General features: G+C 39.7%; 1 protein-coding gene across 1 annotated transcript in view; it reads left to right on the top strand.

Moving 5' to 3' along the window:
* GRID1 (glutamate ionotropic receptor delta type subunit 1) overlaps positions 1-17,466 on the top strand; it is a 541,694-nt gene extending 524,228 nt beyond the window's left edge. The window contains exon 16 of the mRNA XM_040607383.1: positions 16,368-17,466. Within this exon, the coding sequence (XP_040463317.1) occupies positions 16,368-16,796 (429 nt within the window). The 3' untranslated portion in view covers positions 16,797-17,466. The remainder of the gene's footprint in view (positions 1-16,367) is intronic.
* Positions 17,467-17,830: the final 364 nt, after the last annotated feature.

Below are 17,830 nucleotides of genomic sequence, written 5' to 3'. Positions count from 1 at the left end.
CCTGTGCAAAAGCATTCCTCTTGCTATACTATGCAGTGTGTTCCCCTCTCTACGCTCAGGGACTCACCTTGGTGCATCTTTGTAGAGTGAGATGAGTATGCCCCAATGGCAGTTTCATATAGGTAAGGTGAAATAATTCACTCTTTTATTGCAAGGAGTTTAAAATACTCAGTTTCCATCTCTGGAAAAGGATCTGCTTTCCTGAGTTTAAGTATTTTCTTTTTCCCCATCCCCTTTGTTTTGCTTTTTATGATGTAAGAAGAGTTATTGCAAATCCCTGCCTACCCCATCCCAACGTTCCTCCCCTTCCCATCCGTCTCCTCCTCCTGCCCTTTCCCTCCACTGTGTTCCAGATTAGGGTTGCTCTGTACGCCCTCTTGCAGTTTCTGTGACAAACAACAGAATACTTTTAAGCTTCCATTTAAAAAAAAAAAATATATATATATACTAAGGTTATCCATACAGTAAAGCTGTACTTGGGAAGACCACCAGCGTGTGGGACTGGGCCTGCCCGTGGAGCATAGCCACTCTGGGTTAAGGGTGGCAAGTTAAACCTGGTCACAGCACACATAAACAGGCTCGGGAGAGGTCGGTGATGTGGGTGCTGCCGAGAGGGAGCAGAGTCAGTGGGAGCCCTGGCACAAGCAGGTTGTTGAGGTTGAACGGGGAAGTGCGTGTTCCTGAGGAGAGGGCACAGGGATGAGGGCTCACAGGCTGAGCCAGCCAGGAGGAAAGCGTAAGGCAGGTATGCGAGGCAGGCGGGAGGGAACGTAATGAGGGGTGCCTCAAGAGGACAGCGGGGTGCAACGAAAGGCAGGTGGCTAGAAGCACCTTTGGGTCAGGTCAGAGCAGCTGGAGGGAAGGGGACACTGCTGCCCCACACCACGGGTGGGCACGGTCTTCTGCGATCCTCTGCTTAAGCATGGCACAGCCCCACCTTGCCGTTACACTCAAAACTTTATTCCACCCAGACCCACTGCAGGCCGGGCCGTGTGACACAGTGCCTGTCACCTGAGCTCAGCCTGGCCCGGCCAGGGGTCCTGGCTCCTCAGCCCCTCACCCAGCTCCAGCTGGCCTGGGCAGGTGGGACCCCTGTGAGGCTGCAGTGGGTGCATGACTGGCCGCCTGTGGCTGATGGCCGCTCACAGCTGATGGCCACCTGCCCGGGGCTGGGCTGGGCTGGCACCGTGGGGCTGGGAGGAGGGGTCCAGTCACAGTGACTGCAACATCAGCTCAGATATATCAGCAAAGGAGCGTAGCAGATGTTTCTCGGTAGATCAGTGGGCAGAGATATAAATTTTATCTATGTACTACTAGTGGGGAGGGATTGAAGCAGGATTGCTGATGGCTACTGTAATTCAGATAGGAAACCACGTTCCAGAAAAGGTGGTGTAGGTTGGTTGAAGATTTTCAACATATTTAAGAGAACCAAGTTTTGAAACTTTGGGAAAGATATGATCCAGAGATGAGGGGAGTGTTAAGTCCTGGGGACTGCTGTGCTTGAGTCAGGAGCAGTGGCTGAGTGTTGCTGGGGGACCAAAAGCAAAAAGAGGATTTGATCTCCAGGAGGTGTTATTCAGGAGATCCCATTTCTGTCACAGCATCTCTACAGCAATGGTCATAATAACAGAGCCGCAGCATGCATAGCATGTACAGAACGTTAAAATCTGCCTCCTGGCTGCATCTGATACTCCAGCCAAATTATTAGTTCAAGAACAGCTGCAAACTTAAGTCATGCTGCTGATTTTCTTTTGCTTTTGGGAAGGCTTTGGCACAACATGGGTGTTGTGATATCACCTAAAAATTGTGGAAGCTGGATCGTCTCCCAACCATTTTCTTCTATCAAGCGCAGAGCTTGTGGAGGGTCACGGAAGGACTAGGCTGGTGTCTCCTCATGCAGAAGTCACCTCATGAGTTGAAGGGCAAGGAGGCACTGTTCGGCTTCTGTGACCCTTACCCCGTCAGGAGCTTTATCAATCCGTTGTAGAAAATGACAGCGGATTCAGCCTTGAATAAGGAGTTAACATAACTTGTGGAGCCCTTGCATAACATTCTGTCTTTGGCTAGACCCGCTTGGTAGGCTGCATCATGCCGACAGCTGGCAACTCAAAAACCGGAGAGATGTTGGGAAGATGAATGCACGACTGCTCTGGCAGATTTATGACAGGGTTGGGCAGCTTGCTGGAGAGAGAGCAAGGAATTTTTTAGAGGCTCATTTTGTATGTTGAGGATCTGTGAAGTCTAGCTGGAAGAATGTGCACAGCCCTCATTAGCACTGGAGAAATGTTTTCAGCTGACACTGACGTATTGATATTTGCCAATTCATTATCTTTTCCTCGTCCACTTTGTATGCCTTTTGTGGACCTTAGCCTGAGCCAATACATTGAGGTGTTCAAGGACTCAGATGTCTGTGTGGTATAAATCACAAATATTAATTACAGTAAGTGTGAAAAATGTAGTGTTAACTATGTAACTAGGAGGAACAGAAAGCCTGTCTTTTGAAACCTGACACCATAAGTTGGGACTTTGACATTAATTTGATCTACGTTTGTAGTAACTCTTCTTTATGGGGAGAGTGATGTCAGATGGAGACTACTTCCAACTGGAATATTTTTTACATTATTCGCATATGAAGAAAATCTGCCCCACTCAATTAAAAAAATGTATTGTTCCTACCTATTAAGTCAATTAATTAATATAAACCTCCAGGAAGGATGGACTTCCTTTACTTTTCCAAAACACAGCTGTCATTCGTTCACCATTCTATCATGCAAGGTATAGTGAAATTTCTTGCTAGATTAGGGAAGGCTGGGTGGATTTTCAGGATATTGTTACAAGGTACTTTTGTTTTGTTTGAAGCAGATTTGTAAAAATGTTTCTAATGAGTACTGTGGTAATAATCTTAATGTCTCCCTTTTAATTCTTCACTTAATCCATATCAGATCAGATTAACAAAAGAAAGATTAGCTTCAGTATCAGAAAAAAACGTATAGCTGCAACACTGTGCCACGTTCTTCTACTAGAGTTCAAGTCTGTAATCTCCTAAAGTTGGACAGATCTCTGGTAAAGTTTAAATGCCCTTATTAATTTCTAATTCAGCAAAATTTACATTTGGTCATGTTTTTTAAATTAGATTTTCCAGAATTTATAATTATCCTCTCCTAATTGTTAATAGGCAGCTATTCTATACCCACTGTGAAATTTAGCTAGCTCATGTATCTATCTCTGTGTGCTAAAATCTTAAATTTACACAGGTGCTACTCAGCCTGCAATACTGATACCTAATCTTTTGACTTTGATAAGCTTTAGTAATGCGGGGATTTATAAAAAAGTGAAAATTACTATTTATTCTGGAATCTCTGTTCAGTCACTCTATGTCCCTTTTGACTAACTGAGCAATCAGATAGTTATTGAAACCTAGTACCATAGAAGTGTTGAGTTTTCAGTAATTATCTCCCAATTTCTATATCTTTTGATATGTGTCTTACGCATTTATTTCATTATATCAGTAAGCTATAATATAATGTGAATCATTTAACTGCCAAGGGCTTTGCCACATTATCAGGTTGTTGGTATCTTTTATTCCATTTGACACACCGAAAGACAGTTTTCAAATCTTCATTGTCATTATGATCAAGTGTCACTGCTTACTGCAATGGACACCCCAGCATCCTCTGTGCTTTATCATCTATGTCTTACTGTGATGTACTATTCCTCTTGAAGATTATTACTTCTGAGATCTCTTCAGAACTATTAAAAAAGCGGTCCTAGTTCATCCACACACTATACTCCAAAACTGAAAACTTAGGCACAAAGATAAAATATCATATTATTCATGGAGATGCATTCACTCAAACCAAATTAATGGCCAACTCTATATCAAAGAAAATTAGTCACTTATACAGGATGATTTTTTTTGCTGGGAACTGATACTTGGTGCATCTTCCATGAAAGGCGATACTGATTCGCCCACTGTTGCAGTATATAATACAGCTCTGGAAAGATAATGTTAGAATGTTCTCAAGAAATTGTTGGATTGATTCTTTCTTAGCTCAGATAATATATATTATAAATCAGAACTGTATTTTCTCCAAACCAGTTGTGCCACTCCTAGCAATGTGTTTCAGAATCTGTACCCAGCGTGCTGGCAGTTTTGTAGTGCTTGAAGATTTTGGGGTTTTACTGGTTAAGGAATGGCATTATTTTCCATCTCCTGAGTTGTGACTAGTCATTGCCTCATAGCTTCTGTCAAATTTATAATTCATTAACAATCACAGTCTTCACAGCTTAGTTTTTAATTTCTTAACTGTCTCATACTTCTGCAAAATCATTTTATTCAACAGACTCTTTTCGCTTTTCTGTTTGCACTTTTTTAAAAAAATAATTAAAAGAAGGCAGCAATTCAGGTACTGTCCAGAGCACGAACAGACTTGTGTTCTAGTAGCAGCCTCTTATCATTCCTGTTTCCTGCTACTCCCAGCTTAACAATGTTTTAAATGTTATTTAATCTCAAAAAGTCTAGACTCTGCAATACTTTCTAGCTCTATAGGATAGTAGGAGGTAGTGACATTACTCTAAAAAATATCAGAAATATTTTGGCAGTATGCAGGATGAAAGAAAGAAAATCTGTATCTCTGGCCAGGGCAGCTTTGTATGATCTGCCTTAAGTTCCCATGTTTCCATGTTCAATGATATGCAAATTCCAGCCTACCTCAAACCCTGTATTTCCAGCTTTAGCAGTCATGAAAGTTACCCACTAGGACTCTCTTCTGTTATTAGAAGACAGTGAAACCCCGTGTACCTTAGAAGTGGAAGTATGAAATCACAGATACAGTCCAATGGATCAAAATTTGTCACTGCTAAGAATTGTGGTTTGCACTGTATTCTCCAACCAGATATTATTCCATGGCAACCAAGGCTTCCGTACCTTCAGCATGGCGTCAGCAGCATTGTTTTTGATTATTAAAGAGTCTTACGCTTTCAACATTATCTTCACTTCCCTTGTCTTTGTCACTTCATTTACCTTGTCTCCTTTGTGGTGTTATCTTTTTATCTGACAATTTGATTTCCCCGGGGATGGTTCCTTTTGAGAGTGAAAGGAAACATGAGATCATCAAACTGATATTTTATTTTCCCTTCATTGCATGTCCTCTATATTTTATCTTGTTTTTATTTTAAATTATTTTTTCTGTATTTTTATGACATATCTGAAATCTTTGTACATTTTTTGCTCAGTTGCATATAAATGATCATTTGTTTGTACCACTGTATTGTATCTACTTTTCTAAGAATAAATAAAGTTTTTTGGGGAAAATAAATCATGCAAACACTGGCAAAATAATGCATTTTAATGCCGTATAGAAATTCAGTTTGAATATAATAAGCTGAGGAACTTCATTTAACTAGCATTTTAAAAGCAGCAGAGCAGTGTTAAGAATCAGTCATCCCAGAATGCACAATTTCATGTTGTTTGATGATGAAGTATAAGCTGGAAGAATCAGTTAAAGAGAAGAAAAAAAAAAAAAAAAAGGCAAAAACAACAAAACAGGATATAATGTATAAATTGCCTTGTACAGAAACTGATAATAGCTGGAAAGGCATCTTAAGAAACTCAGTGTTGGCTTTTTATATGAGTGAAGAAACAAGATTTTTTCGTTAGAGCTCCCTAGCAGTGAAGCAGATATTCTGTGATACCTGGTCACAGAGAACTTGCTCATCAGAATCCAATTAAATCAGTCAATTTTTGCTATAGATCACCATAGATTTAGGTCAAGTCTGTAATGAATCTAAAAGTGACATGTCATCCCCATGACTGATGACACCAGGCCCAGGCTTCTGCTACCCAAAGCAGTATCGAAGCATTCAAGTTTGGTTCCAGCATATTTCCCTAGCTGCAAGGAAGGGATTTTTCTGTTTGGTTTAGTTTTTCTCTCAGTCATATAAGAAAACCCTGCTAATGGGATTCTTAGGGATATAATCTGGATTTACTTGGCATGAACCTTGTGGGGGGCAGGGAGGAATTGAACAGAAATAAGCATAAAAAAGGAGTGTTGCCATGCAGGGAAGTCAGAAAGAACCAACCTGTTCAAAGTTGCAGTTTCGTACTGATTTTAAGTACTTGCTTAAGTTGCATTATATCACCTATCCCAGAGGACTTCTGTGGCTACTCATGTGCTTGGCCTGAGCTTATGTGTTTTACTGAGTTGGAGCCTTAATGTGTCAGATTCTTTTAGATTCTTCACACAGTGTTTACAGAGCTAATGTTTGTATATTTTATCTCAGCCTACAGTGGTATTTTAAAGTTGAATTTTTGAGGGGGTGGTGGGGGTGGTGGGCGGTGTTGAATGTTCAGTAATAACAAAAGCAGTAAAAGTTCAAAATAAAAACCATAAAATGTTACTTTTTTCTCAATTTTTTTTTTACATTTTTGTGGTTTGTAAAATGCCTTAGGCCTTGATCCAACTAAGTATTTAAACATGTATGTAAAGTTTAGTAAGAGTTTGATCCTGATCTCACCCAGATCACCAGAACGCTTCTATTCATTTAATGGTGTAGGATCAAACCTACTTTGCTTTGAAACCAACAAATATGCAGCATAAACTGGAAGCTACATGTGCACTGAAGTAATTTGTTGAAGACTGAACTCACCATACAATAATATTAACAAGAAATTTATAAATCTATTTATCCATTGAATTTTAATCGATTTATAATACCTGAAATAACCTGCGCTCGATATTAGCAAAATATTAAGGAATCACAGATACTAATATTGTGGAAAACATACATTTACTTTTTTTAAAAAATCTTGATGATTTGATTGTGATTTTCCATAAGTTGATAATCATATTTATAAGCCCATGTATAGAAAAGACCTGCTCAGACTTACTCAACATAACAAGTACTATTTCTTCAGAAGTATTTGGTATCCAAGAGTTCTCTGCTGGGAAACTGGTGGCCAGGTTTTCATTATGCTGAGCTATTTTAATGATTTGACTGGCCATGTCTTTTCTCATGTTGAAATAGGAGCTTGGGCAGCTTCCAAAATACAGCCGTGAATGGGGGTGCAGAAGCCTTTTCAAAAGTCAGTTCTTAATTAAAACATCTGTGGATAATAGTCAGGAGTAAGAGTTTTTGAAGGCTTTTGCATAGCTGGAGTGGAGACGAGAGGCTTTGCGAGGCAACTGTCGCTGGGCATCAGGTTGTAGAAACAACTCCTTGTGTCTCCTGTGCCAAATCACTCTTGTACTCCTGGCATAATAGGAAAAAATGGGAACTTCTGAGATTTGGATTTGACTAGGCTGGAATGGTGAAAAACGATGATGATAGAGCAATCTGTTATGCCTGATGCTCCAGTAGAGTAAATCAGACAAAGGGTAGCATTGCTTTCCTTTGGGCTCAGTAGAGTGAAAAATTACATCCCTTATGGACTAGATAATAATTTAGGATTTAAAAGCTGTGTAAATCAATGTAAAGAATCCATTAATTTTTAGTGAGTTTTGGAACAGAATCTTCGTGAATTTGATCTTTACTTCTTAAAAGGATAATCTGTCACTTCACGGGGTCATTTTAGATGCAGTTGGATTCTGAAAACAGCACCCTCTTCAGGGCCATCCTTTTTGGTTACAGTGGTTAAAATTTGCTATTTCAAACCAGAAGTATAAGAAGTAATAAGTATGTTTTGTGCAAAAAAAGAGTGAAATATTAATTATATTATTAGCCTCACTATCTTGATCCTTTTTTTTTTCTCCCCACATCATCTTTTTCCCTTTCTACCTGGAGATGGCCAATGATGTGAGGTTCGGCCTCAGGAGCATGGTGAGAATTTATAATGAACATACAGATAACTGGTTTGTTGTTCAAAATGCCTGCACAGATGAATCCTTGCTAGTTTTCTTCTCATCTTTACCTCTCTCTGGAACTCCCCTTGAACCTAACCTTCGTGTTGTTGGAAATGCCTGTAACTATGAAGTAACTATACGAAGTGTGTGCACTGTAAAGATTTATCCGTTGCAAGTTCTTTCTCCTACGAGTTCCTTTGCAGAGACATTGGCATGCTCATCAACCAGCATTCATTCAGTACTGCATTTTGCTGCTTGTGTTGAAAAATGTTTCTTTGCATTCTCTTACTGTCATGTTTATTTTTAACCTCATGAAAACTGTGGAAACATCTGTATAATGGGAACCAGTCATTCATTTTCTTTGTAGTTGAGTTACCAGCTTCTAATGCTTGTGAACCAAAGTTGGTAAGGACTTTAAAGTTTGAATACCTCAGCATGAGGCTGGATGTCCCCTCTTGTATTGAGTGACGAATGAAGATGCTATCACAGCCTCTTAACTTTGTGGGTGTGAGTCTGCTGTTGGTTGTAAGGACTAGCCAGTGTTTTTTCTGTGATTGAACTTAGTTAATGGGTTATGATGAACGTGGGAGCAGATCACAGCAAGAGGCTGTGGGGCTACCTGCTGTCACCTAAGGTGCAATGCCTGTCCCAGTGGTGCTGTGTCCTGCATATTTATTCACACCGCGCCATAGCATGGGATGCAGTTGAAGATAAAAAATACAGACAGATGTTTAAATTGGTGTGCATCATCAGCTTCAATGGTCTGGTGGGGAGCTTACTGTCTGGTGTATTTCTCGGCAAGGCACACAGGCACAAACCATGGGACAGTTACAGTCATTACAGAATTAGATGCCTGGCTAGATGTGATTTCAAGTTAGATAAATCTAACCTGGGTTGGGTGGGCAATGTGAGTGTGGGAAGATGTGAACTGCTCCATGAAGCTCCTTGCTACTTGTAACAATGCTGTAGCAAGACGCTTGTTACTTGATTGGTCTCTAGGTTTTTTGGTAATAGTTTCTTACTTTGATCGATCATAGATACTTTCTGGCTATGGGTAGGTGGGAATAAACTTTGGCAATGTATTTGAAACAATTTTCTACCACATTAACGTCATCTTTGCAGCATTCTGTTATTTCTCACTTTTTTCCAGGTTTACTTAGGAGGGAAAAGAATATTACTGTCTCTGCATAAAGGAATTTCTGCTCTCTGGTGAAGGAGAGCATCTCCTAGTGAATAAGGTGGCCTCATACATATTTTTTTAATGCAGTTTTGTTTCTTTGAAGGTGATTACACATCGAATGAAATTAATATATCTTGCAAAACTCTTTCATTTCTTTTATTCTTTCAATCTGATAACAGTCTAGTGGACCTTAGCTGATGTTAGTCTCAATGCATTCTTCTAACAGCTGTTTTATGGATGATGGCTTAGTTAATTGCTAATTTAAAATACATAGTACAGGTTCCACTTATAAGAGCAGAAACTTGATTGCAGAGTTGGGCCTATTTATAAATGTTTTTCAAGTAGACTCTTGAGGTGCACCTGTACTTATTTCTAATAAGATAGTGTTATGGTCAAACCAGCATCTAGTGGAGTACACTCAGAAACCACTCAGCAAATTTTATGTAACATTAAGTGCTATTTGACTAGGTCAGTTGCCTGTGTTAAATTAGTGATGGCAAACATATATCATTGCTGCATCTGTTTACATGTCTGTCTGCATTGCACTGGCATTGTCGACTACAGTATCTCCGGAATGATGAGCGTGGCAAAATAAGTCTTATTAAAAAGGAGTTATTTGTATTAATATAACATCATATTGTGTTGTCGTTGTTGTGCAGCACATCTATTACATATAGCATCACTGCTTTTTATTCTTGAACAAGCCAATTATGTCTGGTTTTGCCACTCTGTCAAAGCCCCCTGGAATAAATTAATATTACAGCTTTACATATGCAGTAGCTGTAGCTGAAAGTAATGATAATGACCCTTGGTGAATATAGAATTTCAAAATAATCTTAAACAAATACACATATGCTGCTTCTTCGTTTTTCCTTAACCAGCTAAGTGTTTTGAGCCCATGATGTCTGAAACCCCACGGACAGAAATTGGTGGCTGAGTGGAGCTGTGGGTTTTGATGCCGAGCTATGAAAAGAACAGCCTATGGGCACCTGAGTGTGGAAACGACACTTTGATTTTCATATATTTTTGTTCGGTGTTTCAGTTGTGCAGTATGTCTGTCTGAGCATGGAAGTGCCTCAGAGGCTTCCTTTCTGTCTAGCTGGGTACAAGTGTGCCTTCCATCATCTGTGTCTCGTGACCACTGATACTTGTATTTTTTAATATATGTGTGTGAGTTAAGAGGTGGTTTATATAGATGGTAGAGGGACTGGCATGTAACCTGGTCAAGGCCAGAAAAGGAAATGTCTCTCTGAGGCTGGGACTTGACTCAGAGTTTGAATCCTAGCACTAATCACAAAATTGTCTTATTTTTAAAATAGTTTTTCATAGTGTGAAAATGTAATATTAACATTTATGTCTTGGTTTCATTCTCTCACCAAAAGATAATTCTTCATATTGTCACACAAGACAGAAACAAAGAAACAAAACAGAAATGCACCATGGTTGATGATTAAAACTATATTACTTTAAAAACCATATTTTCTGCATATGTCCTGAGGCTTATTAAGAACTGCATTAGCAGGCTTTTAATATTTGGCACAGTTATCACCATCTGACCCGGAGGTATTGACGCATTCATGATAGTCCCTCGGTCTATGTGCCTGCCTGCCCGTATTGGCTACATTTCTGAATTTTTAGTGCTTGATATTTAGGGTCAGAACCATCAGTCTTTTTCTTCTCCTCTAATCTAGAGTGGTTTTATTTGTATGAGTGGGACACAGATGCAACTTATCACAGTTTTGGCATAGTTTTAGCATCAAATTTCTGGAAATATTTGGCCTTTCTGTTGGGGCATTTGTCTCCCTTTTTGGCCTTACTGAAACTGCTTCATCAGCTTGTACCATTTTTATCTCTTCAAGTGGCCTCTCTTGAACTTTGTGATAAGATCAGAGAAATCACAAGTAAGAACAGGTGGCCGCATTAGTGTCTTTACTAAAAATATTTTTCTCAAATATCTCCCCTTTGGAAAATCCCAACCATTGCAAGCCTGGCAGCTGAACAGTATTACCTTTGAAATAATTGTGTTTAGAGTGATATAGGCAATTTCTTGAAAACATCAGCCAGTAGCTCCTTTCCAACACTCAGTGCAATGGCTCTCAAATTTGATAATATTAGCTGATTCCAAACCTCACAAGTAGTTTCATATTCTTTCAATCTGACTGCCTACACACTTTTATGAGAGCCCACTGTCAAAATTCACAGAAAATAAGCTAGAAAAAAAATATTGATTACTCTGTAAATCATCCTGTCTGCATTTATATCTTTCCATAATTTCTCTCTGCATGATAAAGACAAACTTGGTTAGTCCTGAAAGGGAATCATAGTTTCTTGCAGGTGCAGCCATGCAGGGTTAGTCGTTCCCAGATAATTCTGGTGAGCATCCTTCAAATCCATGCCAACGGTCACCACAGTGAGCTCATGCTGTCAGTCATAGGCCATTGAACCTGTCGCTCATGATCGGGTGCTTGGGATGTATCACAAACGTGCCCTTCATTTGCCTTCCCAGAATGACATTTAAATTGGTATTTATGAGTAAGACAGTTTCCTGACCAGAAGCATTGTTTGGTTAGCTGTTTTCCTTAACCTCAAGGAGGATAAGCCTGTGTTTGTAATCCATTTTCCTTACACATGATATTTTTTCTTCCCTTCACTGAATAATTTCTTCAACTGATCTATTCGTATTGAAAATAGAATTATGAAGGTAGCAAATCAAAATTATTTCATCCTCTTCTGGCAACACATGTGTGTATGTTTACCCAAGGTAGCTACATATGAAAAGTGAAGTTGAATTGGCTTGAAACCTCTGAAATGTGACATATTTCTATTAACAGTTTTGCATATTAAGTACAAAAAACAAAGAGAAGAAACCTTTGGTAACGTGTCTGTTATGGACACTGGAGTATGAAGTTTGGAGTTCATTCATTCAGCTCTTGAAGAGACTTCACTGGAGCTAAGTGGAGCTGAAGCCAGAGACCTTTGTGAAGAGAAGCAGTAAGGCTTCCCCTGGGGGGCTGGCCTTTGGAGAAGGGAAGACTGTGCTGGAAAACTGGCACACTAGCCTCCACTACGGCTCCTGGTTTTTCTGTCCAGCTGCCGGCTCTGGTGCCTTGCCACTTCCTAGCCCCAAGTCTTAATATATTAATTTGTAGTAATTTATTAATTTTATTGCATTTATTTTGTCATAGAGAAATGCAAAAGTAGAGAAAAGTTACAGCATCAGAAAGCTTGAAAGTCTTTTGCAATGCTACTTTACCGTTTCACAATTAAGGTGACAAAGCCTCAGCAAATGAAAGAAAACCCCTGCAACCTAACTAAGTGCTTAAGTATCTAAACAGATGGTTCATATTTAATGAGAATCATAGAACTAAAAGGAGAATACTGAGCTGACGGGGGAGCAAAACGTCATAACTTTTAAAACTTTTTTTCTGGCTTTATTACCATTTAACACTTTTTCCATTAATTTTGTTACTTTTCCCTAACATATGGTTTGTTACTGAATTTTCCAAGAGGACAATAAAGGAAAAGAAAGATGAGGTTTACAGAATTTACAAATTCTGAAAACTTGGTTTGTCAAATAAAGATATCCCAAAACCTTCAGTTCTGGAAATCTTGGGATTCAAGGCAGTCTTCTAGTATGTAACGGCAAACGAATCTTCTCCAGAGTTTCTAGTTTTTATCTTAGGGTTGTTTTTTAAAAAAAAAAAAAAATTGAAAAAATCATTCATTCAGCATTAAGATCTTTTCATACAAAGCTTGACATTTAGTTATTCAGCTGCTCTTCATCTAATAAGGCAACGAAAAAAGGAAGAACCTTTAAAAATGTATTTCTATTATTCCTCAGAGACAGGGTTGTTTTCCTTAACCTTTACAAACATTTTATTTTAACAACAAAAAGAGGGAATGATGTGAACTTCTGGGCTCTTGGAAGCCTTTAAAAAGTTTTCTCTGATCTTAATAAGGCCAGAAAGTTGTCCTTAATGCTGGAGGAAGAGTTAGAAGTAGGTGAATGATATCCCCACCCCTGCCTCTTAAAAAAATCCCAAGCATTTACTTCTCTACTTTGTAAAGTGTTCTGTTGTAGATAAAATATGATGTCTGTGTGCAGGGATTATGTTCTTCTTGATAATGAAAACTTCAGCGGAGTGAAACACGTTTATGTTATGAAACATAAGCAACTACATATCCACCATTTGCTGAGGAATGCTGTCCCAGGGCTGGACTGTGCACAGCAGGAGAAAGCAACCCTGTTAGGCCAGCGGAGGGAAACATTCCAAACGATGTCATCCTGGATAACCCCTCTGGTCTGGACCAGGAGATGTTAAGAGCAGCCCATCTGAGGCTCTTTATGTTTACATCTTAAGAAGAGTTAAGCTAATATATAACCAGGATTCATTTGTCCTTTGAATTTTATGACCTTTTGTGCACAGATGCTCCAAATGAAGAGCACACTTCGTTCACAAATGGATTTTTTCCTCTACAAACAGTTAATGATTGCGTGTTGAAAATACCAAAGCTCTACCTTTCCCTCTGGCTTGGCTAGTTATCCCAGTCACGTTATATTTGTTCCTGTAGTAAAGCGGGTTGGAATGCAATCAAACAATACAAATGAAATATTTTCACTTGAAATGATCAGAAGAAGGTATTTGGCAAAAGCTCTGAAAAATGCTAACGAGTCATGAGCATTCCTCCAGTCTTACTTAAGAATATTTTTCTATTGTTTGCTCAGTTCTAACCTGAGTTCTCTACTTTTTTTCTTATTTTGTACTAGAAGCTTAGCAAGAATATCAATCCCAGATAACTAAAATGCCAACCTAGGAGTCTAAATCAAAGCTAGCAGCATTTTTGAGAAAAGAAATATTACTGGGTACCCAAAGAAGCATTTTGTAACAGACTTCTGGGAGTTAGCTTCCTTAGACATAGATATCATCATGCCTGGTGGTTCCTGAATTGTCTGGATAAACAGAACTTTGCAGCAAACTTTTATTGGCAGACAGCTGAGGAAGGCACAGCAGTGTGCAGGCAAACGTCTGTGCAAAAGGAACCCACCCACAGAAGTTGAGCCTTTACTCCCAACAGGGAAAAAAATGAGAACGCTTCTCACACTTGCCCCCAGTCCACAATTTTACTTCAAGAAAGAGAAATACATAAAATTATGAATTAAACTTGTGTAATCCTTTGGCCACTGTAGCACAAATCTTTAATTTACCTAGCTGCAGAGTTTATGAAAAAGCCGCTGTTATTGTCAGCTTGGTGCATTGTCTGACATACTGAAGGAAGAGCCTGACGTGTCAGGTACAGCTGATGGCAAGAAGGACTTAACACAGCTGCAGGGGTTATCTGATCAGCTGTTGCGTGGTCCCTTTCTGCTGCAAAAGTTTATTTGTTTTTTTATTGTCTACTGATTTTCTCTAAGTCAAAATTATCTCATTAGAAGATTTGGCTGAAAAAGCAATATTTTTAAAAGAATAGTTTGTTTCTTTGGTGAGGAAGATGGTACCCCCAGGTTTCTGGGAGTTTTATTGGTGTTTCGGTGGATTTGTGATGTAAATGAAACAGGAATTCATTTTCTACTGATTAGCAAAGCTTAGCCCTGTAATTGTGGAACAATTGTACTCCAATTGAAATCAATATGGATTTAGCCTAAAGCTAAGGACACAGGTTTGGGGTCGTCATCACTAATTCATTTCCAGATCTGTACAGAGATCAGCAAATCCAGCGGTTCTTGAGTAATGTAGAAGTGGTGTTAAATCACAAGGTTAGAATCAAATCGGTAGTTGACATTGACGGGAATCAAGGGCTTTAGAGTTGACGTGTCAATTTACAGGTGAAAGCAAAGTTACATAGCAGTGAATACCACTGGAATAATTTTGCATTTCTCTGTGCTCCACCTGAGTACCAGTGGCAAAAGATCATAAGGGGTGGGTGGCAGTGGCATCTTATACTTCTCTGTTCCCAGAGACTAGTTTTTGGTATGAATCAGAGCATCTGTAAGACTGCTGGTGTTGGATTTAACCAACAATTAAGCACATGATGTTTGCTGGGCAATCAGGGATTACTGGGACACAAACATGTCAGTTAGTCCTACTTCTTAGGCTGGAATCTTGCTGACTGCCTAGTGTAAGTACTGGTTTCTGTCAGACCAGGGAATGTCTCTGGGATTGTTGGGCTTTTATAGATGCTTTGCTGTATTCTGCCATATGTTATACTTGCATCAAATAACCACAACTGCAGATCACAGCTATGCTTTATGAAATACAGAGAAATGGTATAATGTAATACCTTTTTGTTGGCAATACAATGCTAGTATTAAAATTCAGTGATACAGCATCCCAGGTGGTTGACTTTACCCTGCCAGTTTTGTTGCTTTCCAATTTGAGCATCTTGAATGCTGCGCTGAGGTGATAAACAGCCTATTGTAGGTCTTTGCTGCTTCGGGTTTGAAGACAACTTCTTTTGTCATATTTCCTCATGGAAACTAGAACATGCTGAGTAAGTGGTCCCCAAAGTCCTTTGAAGAGACTGCCCCGGGAGCCTTAGGCAACACATTCTCAGAAGATGGCGATGCAATTTCTAAAGACCAGAGTTACTTTCCCAAACTCTAACCGTAACCAGACTTTTACCAGTTGACATGCCAAGATGACAGTTTATAGTTGGTCACACAACTGTTCAAAACACAAAGGAGTGGTCCCCTCCCCAGGGCTCCCAGAGTGGGTTTCTCTCAGTGCTGTTCCAGTAGGTCTACAGTCTGTGCCATGTAAGTGACCCAGGGCTTCCTGCTGGGAAGGGAAGACTTCTTCACCACCACAACCCCTGGACAGCAGAGTTCTGCACGCAGAGCAACTACCCTGGAGTCAGCTAGGCCGTGCACAGTGTTTTAATGACAAGTTCCTTTGAAAATGCACTGCAGCTATATGAGATAGTGGTGAGCTGTCTTGTGGTTACAAGATAGTGAGCTGCTCCCTGGAGTTTGGAGTCCCAGATGGCTTACTTGCCTGCAGTATGCTTTTTTTTTCTGGGCTTGTGCAAGGTGAGCTAAGGGCTGGTGGGGTGTGCTGGTCCCTGGTGCCAGCTCCTGTGAGCTGAAACAGAGGCACGATTTACCTCCAAGGAGGATGAGATTGACAACATCAGGGGCTCTGGCAGGCTTGAGATTGAGCTTGTGTTTCCTTCAGCATGCGTGTCTCAGCTGGAGATGTTGGGCGGACCTTGAGGTTTTGCATAGGCACAGACAGAATCAAAGTGGTGTAATGAGTGAGCAACTCCTGGCAGACAGAGGAAGTGGAGGGGGGGCCGGATGGGCTTTGAGATTGTGTTTGGACTGATTGTTCTGGTTTCTTCCTCACTAGGACAAAGAAGTGAACCTGGAGCAGGTCCACAGACGTATGAACAGTTTAATTGATGAAGACATAGCCCACAAGCAAATCTCTCCAGCGTCCATTGAAATCTCAGCCTTGGAGATTGGTGGCATGCAGCCAACTCAGACCCTGGAGCCAGTACGTGAATACCAGAACACGCAACTTTCTGTCACCACCTTTTTACCAGAACAGACAACTCATGGTGCCAGCAGGACACTCACAGCTGCCTCCGGCAGCAACCTGCCGCTGCCCCTAAGCAGCTCGGCCACCATGCCCTCCATACAGTGTAAACACAGGTCACCAAATGGAGGACTATTTCGTCAGAGTCCTGTGAAAACCCCGATCCCAATGTCATTTCAGTCCGTGCCAGGGGGAGTCATTCCAGAAGCAATGGAGCCCTCACATGGAACATCCATATGATGAAAACAAACAGTAAAACAACCAGCAGAGCTTTTTAATACAAAATTTAAAAGAAAGAAAAAAAAAAAAAAAACAAACCACAACACAAAACAAACTCTTAAATTTTTCTTGTATATACCTGTAAATAATGAAAGAATGAAGTGGGGTAAAAGTGTATTTTGAATATTCCCAATTTTCGAAGTAAGTAAAAAACAAAACAAAAAACAAACAAAAATGTATGAATGACTTTGTAAATTTTGTTCTATATGAATAAAAAGGCAAACTACTTGTGATCGTTCTCAAGTGCCAAAGAAGACCAGTTACTGGGACTGAGGGCCATACATTCCCGCCCCCCCCCCCCCCAGGATTTCAACACTTATTCCCTCACTGGTTTTGTTTATTTTAAGAGCAAAAAATTATCTGTTTCTTGCTAGAAAGTTTCACCATGCTCAGATCTCTCATTTCCCCAGAACCACTTTTTATTGTCAAGATGGTAATTCAGTCAGAGAATTTAACAGCAGGTATTAGCACAGCAGTAACAAATCTTTTAAACATGAAATATAAGTAAAATTCAACAAACAATAACCAGGAAAAAAAGAAAAAAAAGATAACTTTTTATTTCTAACAAGGATTTAAACTTCCACACAGTTTTTAAGTTTAGGCACAGGATTAATGAATTGTGTTTTCACATGTCTGCTGTGCTGTGTGGCTCTTTTTATTTACCCTTGTGTGTTTCTTATATATATAATATATATTATATATGTATTATATATATGACGTATATATTATATATATAAATGCTTTGATAAACAACAGGGTTTAGGCTAAGGGGAAAGCTTTTAAGAAAAACTGATCAGCACTTTTTTTGTATCTTGTGGACATGACTGATAATGGGGAGGAACCAATGACCGAAAGGAGTGAGGCAAGGAGGAGCTTGAAGGGGCAGGGGAAAATGGCTTTGCAGTGGCTGTGCCCCCTGGTGCCGTCTCTTTCTTTAAGATTTCAAGCAATTTGCTGCATGATGGATGCAACACTCTCTGTTGAAGTCATATCCA

This window comes from Falco naumanni, chromosome 9 (assembly GCF_017639655.2).
Source record: "Falco naumanni isolate bFalNau1 chromosome 9, bFalNau1.pat, whole genome shotgun sequence".
NCBI classification, from domain to species: Eukaryota; Metazoa; Chordata; class Aves; order Falconiformes; family Falconidae; genus Falco; species Falco naumanni.
Note: the sequence above shows the minus strand (reverse complement) of the source record. Positions and strands in the feature narration are given on the sequence as shown.